This window comes from Strongylocentrotus purpuratus, unplaced genomic scaffold (genome assembly GCF_000002235.5).
Source record: "Strongylocentrotus purpuratus isolate Spur 01 unplaced genomic scaffold, Spur_5.0 spur5_scaffold_13, whole genome shotgun sequence".
Lineage (NCBI taxonomy): Eukaryota > Metazoa > Echinodermata > Echinoidea > Camarodonta > Strongylocentrotidae > Strongylocentrotus > Strongylocentrotus purpuratus.
In genome coordinates, this window is record NW_022145598.1 from 35,387,489 (window position 1) to 35,398,955 (window position 11,467).

An 11,467-nucleotide genomic window follows, 5' to 3' on the forward strand; every position below is an offset into this window, starting at 1 on the left:
ATAATAGTACATAATATAATTGATTTACATAAAGAGTGACAACTTAATACACACAAATAAAAACGCATAATTGAAAGCTTGAAAGTATGGGGGTAAGTAAAAATAATCAAGATCAATGCAGAGGCCAACTATCATAAGCAAAGATGCTTGATTCGATAGCAGCCGACTTTCATTTATATTATAGCTTGCAGAATGATTGGCAGTTGAATCAGTGTTACTCTTGGGAATATGCATATGGCCTAATTTTTCTCGATGGAATTGAGCAGCAAGCTTCACAGTCGCATGATATGGAAATAAAAATGCATTATGAAATTACCACAGATACAAAATGGAAAAGAAAAAAAGATTTCGCCTTGTGTTGTGTTCTTGGCCCTTTAAATAAAATTAATACATATTTATGTTGGACAGAAATAAACCAAAGTATTTTTTAAACGTGTTATATGTGCTTAAGAAATAATCTTACTTAGTCATCAATATTTTGAAAGGCTCTCTTCTACGTGTTCCATTGGGAATCACTTTTCGATGAAATCTTACTATTATTATTTGCATTAAGTTTTCTTCCTTACTGTTATTTAGAGTGTGTTGTATACAGGAGGCGCGATAGCTCAGTTGGTAGAGCAGTGGTCTCGTAATCCGGTGACCCGGGTTCGAAACCAAGTCGATGCGCTAGTGCCCTTTGGTAAGGCATTAATCCTCACTACCAGGTCCCTCGGAGAGGACCTGAGGCCGTCGGCCGTCTGGTTGCTTACTTACAAGCATTTATGCTTTCTTAGCAGTCAGGTAAAATAACCACCACCACCACCAATATGATCGTACAATTAGTTTCCATGGTAAAGCCGGTCCACCATCTCTTTCTTACAAATTTTTCCACCAGAGGGAAAATGAAACAAAAAAAATCTTTGTGCCCCCTTCCCCCCTCACCTCCTCTTTCTCTCTCTCTCTCCCTCTCTGGGTACAAAGTGATATACCCTCCCGTGCCAAAAGTATTGCAACATAGACACACACATTACACAGGAGACAAATAATTGAAAATGAGTGCTGTTTTAATGAATATGTAGTGCATCATTTTTTATCATACTATCAGGCACATTTTATTGATATATCAATAGTCATTTTTCATGTAAGATTCACGAGTCTCTAGTATTTTGTTGGATATCCTCGCCTTCTAATGATGGCGCGCATCCTTCTTGGCATCGTCGCGTAGAGTCCTTGCAATCTTTCTTGGGTGATGCTGCCCCAGGCCCTGAAGATAGAGCGGACCAAACCTTCACTCGTGGTTGGTCGGTCTTTGGTGTTGGCTCTCTTGATGTCATCCCACAGATTCTCTATCGGGTTAGCATCTGGTGATTGCGCCGGCCACTGCACCCTGTTGACGCCAGTTTCGTCATACCATTGGTCCATCCTGGCTGCCCTGTGTGCCGGTGCGTTGTCATCCTGGAAGACGAACGGGTGTTGCGCGTTGCCAAAGATGTTAGCAATGGATGGAAACAAGTGGGCGTCCAGAATATCTCGATATTTGGCGTTATCAATGTTCCCATCTACACAAATTTAACCACAAATTTAACGAATTTCATCATGTTGCAATACTTATGGCATGGGAGGGTAGATTGAGGCAAATTAGCATCGTGTTTCTCATAGATTCAGTTTCCCGTATCTATAGATTGCTATCAGCTAACTGTTTTTCACTCAATTCTTTGTTTCATATGATTTGACGAAAATACCATGGAAAGAAGAAAATAACATTATACATTTGACGATGCTGGGGAGTTTTGCATTGCAAATTTCTTAAATGGCGGGTTATACCGGATGATCTGTGTTTGATTTATTGTTTCGTGGACTTTTTGAATGTGTCGCCCCAGTGAAGCTAAGACTGCGCATCAAAACTATATTTCTCTTCTCCAGTGAAGCTAGCTCTAAATAGCAAACTTCGCAGTTCCCCGGTTTGGACATGGCATTTTCATTTCAAACAGAGCAAAATCAGTGAAGGTGTTTGAACCAGTGACCATGATGATTATGCATCAGTGCATCAATGTATCATTCACTGTATAATAGGTTGAACCTTTCAGTAAGCAAGCCAAAGGCATCGGGTCGTAAGCACAGCTCAGCTGCTTACTCAGTGACATAATGTCGCGTGTAAAAAGCGACTTTGGCAAACATGAGCACGATGAGAGGCTGGAATACCTTCTTCATGTCTATTAGTCAACATTATCCGGTTGAAGAAACCCTGACATACCTCAAGGGTCTTCTTTATCAAGGAGATAAGGACAGACCGTCAAATGGGATGCAAATATGACGTACAATGCAGACGAGATGCTATCCCATACGGTATTGATTCTAATGTGCTTCTTCGAGCATAGATGGCGGGATCAGGGTGTCTTTTGCCGGTTGTCATGGTTGTGGTCGACTCACTAGGTTTTTAAATCCATTTCGCCATGAAGAAATGACATTCGGACACACCCGAGCTCATCCGTGCATCGCCATTGGTGCAGAAAAGGACGAAAGAAAAAACGCCCGTCGACATAATGAGGTCGATCATGTGACTGATCACATAACTGGTCACATGACTAATCACATGACTGACTGGTACGTTCCGCAAGAAAGAGAGTGGACATTGACCTGTTCGCTTGGCTGAACTTTTTTTGTTGTTGCTTTCTTCGAGATAAGTTTGCTATCAACGATTGATTTCCCTTTCAGTTGCATATTTGGATTTGACAAGGATAATAACACGACAGAGTATAATTTGACGACGTGCAAGAAAGATTAAAGAATAAGGCCTTTTAGAAAAGTTATAAGATAACAGAGAGAAAGAGAAGGTGAAAGTGGAATACGGAAAGACAGACTGAAAGAGAGGTGAGAGATGCAATAGCCATGAAAAACAGGCTGGTGAGCTAAGGTATCAAATGATAATATAAACGGATAGTTTAAAGTAGCTCTGCGAGGATTTTTATTATTGCACAGGAGAAATTTTGATTGGACATTTTTTTCAAAATTCAATGCTTGGAAACATTCGTAGTAATGATTATTATCAATTACAAAACGCTTAAATACAGTCCCGGCATAGCACCTGAAGAGCTGTCCGAACACTGCTGAGATGTGTGACGTCACAGGTTGGGCATGATTTGCACATCACTAAATTAATGACCGACCTGTGCCGCAAAATCAACAAAATGGGAATTTGTGTGTGCTGACATTGCTAGCTAATTACGGAATTTACATATAAAAAAAAAAAAGAAGCGGAAAAGTGGATACTTTCCCATTTTTACACATCTTCTATGATAGAACAATACACTGATACAAACCATTCTGTAATTCTGAACGTTTTGTTTGTATGTTCAGTAGTCATAGTGCAAAACAGAAATGAAGACGGCTGACAAATTGAGAAAATTATTACACATGGATTTAGACTGAAAACAAAAACGATCGCAGCCAACCGAGTTGAAATAGGAAAATTGAACATCAAAAAAGGTTATACGTGAGCCGGTTACTATAAATTTCATGGAAAAAAGGAGAATCCTTTATTTGCTGCTTTCATTCAATACATATTTTCTTTACAATGCTACGGGCGCCAGCTTATGATTCGGACCTTGATTAATGTAAGCAAACTCGATAGGAAAACATTCAAAGTACTCCGGGCGAATAGCCCACGTTTACATGGCTTTACCATAATGAATACAAATCCTTAATACCCAGAAATATGAAAGGACCTGACGTCCAATATCCACAAAATCCAATGAAGATTTATATATTACCGGACTCGAAAGATTCATATCATACTACGATACAAAACTATACGCCGCAATGAAGTCAAGAGGTTCATACAAAGGTCATTTACATATAGCTTCGTATTTCTTAACAATTTCTTTAAAAAAAATTACACTAATAATAACATTCATAATAATGATAATAAATATCATTATTATCACTATTATAATAATGATCATAATTAAGAGTGAAGATAATACTACTAATATAGTAATACTGATATGGACTCTTGTTTAGCACATGGCAAGTATTACCCCGGCATCAGCATGGCTGTCATTATGGTGCTCTAGCATTTCGAGGAATGTATTTGTGTCAGGTTCCCATTTACCTCACCTGGGTCGAGTGTGGCAACTGTTGATTAATGTCTTGACAAAGGACGTTATTGCTGTGGCAGGGATTTGAACCTTGCAACCTATTGTTACAGTCCGGTGACTTATTCACTAGATCATTTAATACTTTACATAAGCCTACTGGTTGAATTATAAATACATCCCCCCCCCCAAAAAAAAAGAAAGAAAAGAAGCTGAAGACACTATAGCAACGGTTTATTCTAAACAAACAAATAAAAGCTAAAATGTAAAAGCTGTATGACCTGGCCGAATCCTATATTATGAGTGTACCTGATTTGCTTCCAAATAAAAAAATATGCGTATATTGCGTTACTAGCTAGCAAAGAACTCAAATTGCATCCTCTCTGATTGAAGAGTCATGTACAATCTAACACGTAATAAATCAAGAAGTTGTTTGTATATCCTCTACTTGTCTGTGCTCATTACTGAAGCTATACAGACACATCTACCGAAACAAAGAATCAACAAAAAAGGGTCTATATGAAGCATACGAAGAAACCATCTAGATGGACGATTTACCAACCGATTGAGTGCGTCGAAAGACCAAGAGAAGCGCAGATGCGGCGATGCACACAGATAGCTGCGGTAGCACGCATGGAAAGTTGATCATCCCTCGATGCATTAACCCTTGTATCCTCGTATTGTAATCATGTAGAATGGTGCAGATTCTACAAGCCATGGATAATGAACACGCATCATGTTGGTTGTAAACCGGTTATCGGCGAAAGTTTGCGAAGGGCATACATTGACGTCATAAAGTGTTATAAGGCGTCACAAATGTTGTATTGCCAGTTCGTCAAATTGTAATGAGAAGGAATTGAAATTTTAAAAGAAAAACAAATACAAAACATCAGACATACACAAATCTCCTTCAAAAATAATGCTTTAACAATTGATCAAATTCTAGCCTTCATAATTGACTAAATTATTTTCCGCAAGGTCATTAAGAAATATTCTGTAAATGTCCCACTGCTAATAAGGACGTGACCCTTACTATGTAAACATCACTTCACTTTAAAATACGATAACAAACATTCAGAAACTGCGTCGAATGTTTCTCTTTTGGCTCAGTTATCTATATGTCAACATTTCAAAACAATGTAAATACAATTATGATTTATGAGTTTAAATTAGGGTACTCAGTGTTTTTGCCTAGCGCTTTGTGTGTGTGTGTGTGTGTGTGTGTGTGTGGGGGGGGGGGTTATTTACACTTTGTACGTGTTAATCACACTCATTAGAAGGTGCTAACTAGGATTCCCATGGTCGTGATTGCAAAATCATGGGAGAAAAACACGTTGTTACTCGGCCAAATTGGTCTATAAATGGGTCCAAGGGGCATCATAAAGAGATGAAAAGGCCAACGGCTGATCAAAGTTTAGGAAAAACACACAGAAATCATTGCAACAATATTCTACAAACATGCATATTTAAGGAAATTCTAGGCGACTATGGAATCCGAGTATCATTCAGTTCTTGATCAGTCCTCAAGAGGAAGTGAAATCGTTTTAGAGCCTTGATCTTGAAGTGTCTCAAAATGTGATCAGCTACATTGTGCCTCTACATCTAAAATGCTCGGAGTTATTTGATTGGAAATTGGCAGGACATATTTCTTTTATTTCTCCGTCCGATATTAGGCCGACATGGTAAGTAATTACATTTGTATACCATGTGTACCTGCAAGGGGAAATCATCGCAGTAATGTATTACCCGTAATTCCTCGGGCAGTCCTATTGATTATATTTCCTGCTTCAACAATTGGATTAAAATGTAAGTGAAGTTCTCGTTTAACCGTTTGGGATGATTTTTTTTTCCCACGTGGGTTCGTCCCTTGACATGAAGATAAAACATGGACGTGTTCGGTACATGGAAATCATCCAAAGTCTTTTTTATGCATGCTAAACACACTGGCAAACGAATAGGAAGATAGATTTGTTTCAGAGAATTGAATTTTACTAGTATATATGCTGCTTTGTTTCTTAAGCGTACCATCGATACAATTAGTTATTCATAAATATTTTAGAATTGTAATACGCTTCATGTATTATTCCATGTTTATCATATTGATAAAATGTATTATAGACATATAATATTAAGGTCACAAACACTTTTAGGAAATCAACTTTAATAAGGACAATATCGTATGTCTCTAGAAATGAAGTCCGTATTAGGTAATACGTCATTATAGTGTTTACGTTTTTCGAAAAAGTGATAGCAAAGGCTAATATTAGATTGATGTTCGAATATTTTTGCTTGGGTTCGTGTTCAATTCATTGTTCTTGTAGACTTAATATGTTTTTCTTTACCTTAGTAAGAGAGAGAGAGAGAGAGCTAAAGCGACAGAAAGACGGAGGGACATTGAGACATAGATATGGGAGAAAAAGAGAGAGGGGAGGTATGGAAAGAGAGAGAGAGAGAGAGAGAAAAAGAGAGGGAATGGGGTGGAGAAAGAGGGAAAGAGAGTGAGAAGGGTGGTTCTATAAACCTGTCGCCTCCTAACATGAGACATCAAATAATTTAATCAGAAATAAATTAAATTAAATAAATTATATTCAGGTACTCCGAACCTGTGTGGCCAAGTCTTTACAGTCGTCCTGTTGTCAAGATGTCAACAACCGATTTACAATTCTGATTTGAAAATGAATTGACACCAACCAAGACAAAAGTGGGTTCTTATATACAAAAGAGAGAATGCAATGATTCAGGTGGTGTTTGACATTTGCTGTTTATTGTAAGGTAAAGAACGAAGAACTGAAAGGTAACATAATATGTTCGACTTTATATTATAGAGTCGAACATTAAATGAAAGCTATCATTTAGATAGTAAACATTAAAACTTCGATCATTTAAAATTTGGTATCAAAAGGGAATCATCTTCTTTTGTTTCGGGTTTTACAATTCAAAGAATTTCCACCACATATAGATTAAATACAAAGTCTTCTTTACTGATAAAGGTGATCTATCGAAAAACAAAATTACCTTCAGGGCGGAAACGTATTTCGTTGCATTCCGAATCAGAGATAGCTCACATTTCTTTTTCTAATAAATCATGTAGCATTCAAACATATATTCATTTCAATTACCATTTAATGTATTCAATTGAAGAGTTGGCTTTTCCAAGAATACCCGCGGGATTCGTTATATCTTAACAACATATCACATTTAATTTGAATTTGATAGATCTCGAAGAATGAAAGGGGAGAATGGACATCGATGTTTCAAGCCATGTAGCAACACATTACGAAATTTAACTCGTTGCGTCATGGGACAGAATTGTTTCTCCCCTCGAATATGGCTAAGAGGGGTGATAGAGAATGAATCTTTAGATTTGCAAAGATTTTGTTTTAAACTTCATACGTAATTGATTTGATTACAAATATTCCACTTAAATTTTCCCTTTAATTGCTATATTTGTTTCGCCTTCTATAGGCACATTTAAAGATACTATGTCCCTTTTGCAGCCAACATCAAATTCTGTAGAACTTTGCAGGAATAACGAATATGTCATGTATGTCCTATCTGTGAAATTTAAACGTTAGCAGTGTCCTAATATTCAAATTATGCAAGGAAACCCGTTTACTTGCTAGACTTCACTGTCAGACACTATTGAGTGACTGACTGTTTTTTTTTCTTTTTTGGTAATAACATACATAACATGATCTGTAAAGGGTACATGAGCATTTGTCTACATCAATAACCCACCTCTTGTAATGGCCAAAGTTAAACCGGTTGAATCTTTGCGCAGCATAAAACGTACGACCATTCGGTACAATGGTCTGAAATTCAGACTATTCCTTACTGGCTCTATAGATCTTAAGTCGATTCGATAACTGATAGTCGTTATTTTCCAACTTAAAGCTATTTTCAAGCTCCCTTTTTTAAGGAAAGTTCTAAATTTGTATTTTCTTTCAAATGCCGTTCGAATTTAACCTTTTCATTTGTTTGGCCTGCAAATGGGACGTAGTACCTTTAACACAAATTAAAGCATATATGCATATCGTGTGCTATATGCTTTACTAATAAACAATTCTACAGCCATTAACTCATTTCCTTTGTTTTCATTAATAACCATACACTGCAGGTGCTGTTTTCAAGATGGACGACTATGAAAACTACACAGAGTCTTATGAAGACCCCTACGTGTCTGGTCCGATTCGGAACATCATTCTTGGGACGTTCATTCCTCTCTTCCCTCTGACAATATGCGGCAACTGCCTCGTCATCTGCGTCATTGTCCGCAACCGAAGCATGCGTACTGTCACGAACTTCTTCCTGGCGAATCTTGCTGTGGCCGACCTGATGGTTGCAATCTTCTGCATCATTCCCCAGATGATGTGGTTCGTTTCACCAACTTGGTCTCTCGGACCGGTGATGTGCAAGCTACATAAATACATGTTAGGTGTGACGACCAATGCCTCCATCTTCATCATGATAGCGATATCAGGCGAGCGTTTCGTCGCCATTATATACCCGTTGAGGATTCGTCGAGTACTAACCATCGGTAGGCTCTCCTGCATTCTGTGTCTCCTATGGCTCCTTAGCTTTCTCCTAAGTATTCCAACATTTCAGTTCTTTGATGAATCAACGGATGCCAATGGCACCAAGCAATGCGGCGTCAGCCTCAACATATCCAGCTACCAAGTTCGTGTCCATAATATTTTCAACTTTAATATCTGTTATGTGTTGCCGCTCTTTGTGATGATGTTCTTCTACGCCAGGATCATCGTCAGTTTGTGGTTACGTGGAAGAGCAGTTTACTACAGGACATCAAGACATGGTGAAAAATCAGCCGCGCCCTCCACCGCGGTAGAGATGGAAGTTCGCATGCACACAGGTGGTAGTATAAAGACACACTCACATCGACATCATCATGCCCACGCCCACACCAGCGAGATCAAGAAGAAGTTTGTGAATGAACAGAGTAACGGGAAAATAGAGAACAAGACAGTCCCAGATCACACAGAACATCCAGAAGATGCAGGTTCGCTGAAGATTGGGCCTTTCTTTGTTGACTACCCTCCCGCATCTCCCCGTCGCCACCCTGATGCTTTCAAGGGGTCAAAGTCTTGCGAGAACATGTTCCTCCTCGGAGGTAGCGGGAAGTGTCGGGGATCACACAGCGAGCTTGCACGAGGTAAATCTCGATCCACTGGAGCTATTGATCACTACCATCACCAGCAGTTTTGCAAAGCTCTTAACTCGGAAGACCAAGATGAAGATATCGAGCTTGATATCGGCGTTCATGCGAAATTCATCAATGAAATCGTGAGAAACGGAAACGCTGTTGCCTTAGGTGATGGTAATAAGCCTGTAGAAGCGAGCTGCATTCGTCAACGACAGACTCCGAGATGTCAGAGTGAAGGTGCGGAGGTACATTCAAATGAAAATCAAAGTTCGTATTCCAAACCACGCCCCATCAGACAGAGAAGCTCTGCCAAAATACCAGTCAAAAATGGATACGAGTTTCTCTCGACTATTGAGGATGATGAACTTCTGACTGGAGCACCAGATACGACCACAAAGACAGATTGCACTGAACAACCGAATACTTCTGAATCTCCAAAAAGGCCAAATTCATTGCCTAACACCGTGAAGCGATGTGCAAAGAAAGCCCATACGAGGCTAGCTGAATTTACCAGGCGACCTACGGTCTTGGTAGAAATGGTTCCATCGGACAATCAAAGCATAAACTCCAGGACGACCAACCGACCTAAAAAGATTTCCAAATCAACCATCGCAACGCGTAAGAAAGTCATTCGGATGTTAGTGGTGTTGGTTGTAGCATTTGGTGTCTGCCTCTTCCCCATGGAACTTCTTTCACTGTGGACTGTTGTAGGGACTTTCCCGTACTTTTCAAAGTTCGGGATCCTCTACGTGCCCTTCACCTACCTCGCCTATTTCTTCAACAGTGCGTTGAACCCATTCCTCTACGCGCTTCTATCCGACAACTTTCGCATGCGCATGCGTGAGACTTTAGATTTCCGTGGTTCGTCGAGACGTGCGCGCTGGATGCGCACGCAAACGCGGCTGAGGTCATTGACATCTGAAGGAACGGATAATGACTGGGTTGCTTAAGGAAACAAGTGTATTATATTGACTGGTAACGTGTGTAATATATCAATTTTTAGATCACCGAAGGGAGTTATATTTTCCCAAGGGATTATATGAAAATCCCGGGATGAAAATGAAAGTATAATCACGAAGGAAACTATAAATCCCTTGTGGTCCAAAAATATGCTTATTACGATCCTCGTTATCGATTTCATGTGGTGAGCTGTGGACCAATCACAACTTTGTATCTGTAAGAGCTATCTAACACTTTCTTATCTTAATCTAGGGTTCATTTGTATGCCATTATAATGAGAAATAGAAAAGTACATGATATGACCGTATCTTTTGTTATAATTGTGTGGATGATTATTTCGATTGTAAACTGTAAACAAAGAGTCATTTCACAAAGCCATTATTGTAGGGTTATTATAATAGTACAGTAAATACTAAGAAATGTTTCAAATTTGCCTTGCAGTAGTTGTTAAAACTTATATCTTGAAAATTATATTTTATACATTTTGGAGATTTAAAATTGAGTAGATCAGATATGTGACATAGAGCTTGGTCAGTTGATGTGTATGTCTTCCTAAGACTGACGAAAGCTGTTTTTATTTTATTTTTTTCTCAACGGACGAGTTATGGCACGAAAAAGGCTAAGATACAAAATATATATTTACTTCTTCTTTACATTGTTCTTCTTGTCTCATTTTAGCGTAACTCGAAGACCATTAAGGCGCATTTGAAGATAGGTACTATTAACCAAACTTGTATCGACTTTCTTTGAACATGTTGAATAATCTTTCAAATTCCACTGCGCCATTATTAATGACAAAACCAAGGCCAGTTGTAGAAAAAAACGACAACGTCTGACAAACACTAGATAACTCATTATGTTTCATGATTCCAGGAAGAGTACTCATCAGACAATACCCTAGGACAATTAAACTACTTAGACGATTACCTCAGACAATTGCCATCCGAGGGACATCGCTCCAGTGCCCTTTTTCTAAAACTTGTTATCAATATAAACTGGCGCAGGGGGCGTTTCACAAAACTTGTCTTCAGTGACAAATGACAGTCTTTGTTATAAGTTACTGAAATCCTCGCTTTTGATTGGTTATCAGCAGATTTGCCACGGATTCTTTTTTCATTTGTCATTGAAAAAAGGCTTTGTGAAACGGGCCCCCAGATCTATGACAAATCTGATCAATGACAATCAAATGCAGGGATATTAGTAGCTTATTACTATGATCGTATATTGATAACAAGGTTTATGAGACAGCGGTCAGTTCTGTGGACATTCGTCC

General features: G+C 38.7%; 1 protein-coding gene across 1 annotated transcript; it reads left to right on the plus strand.

Annotated features, from left to right (window-relative positions):
- The first annotated feature begins 8,191 nt into the window (after window positions 1-8,191).
- LOC580626 lies at window positions 8,192-11,260 on the plus strand. Its single transcript, XM_030983434.1, has one exon. It carries the CDS (start codon window positions 8,205-8,207, stop codon window positions 10,182-10,184), a length of 1,980 nt encoding a protein of 659 aa, XP_030839294.1. The 5' UTR covers window positions 8,192-8,204; the 3' UTR covers window positions 10,185-11,260.
- Window positions 11,261-11,467: the final 207 nt, after the last annotated feature.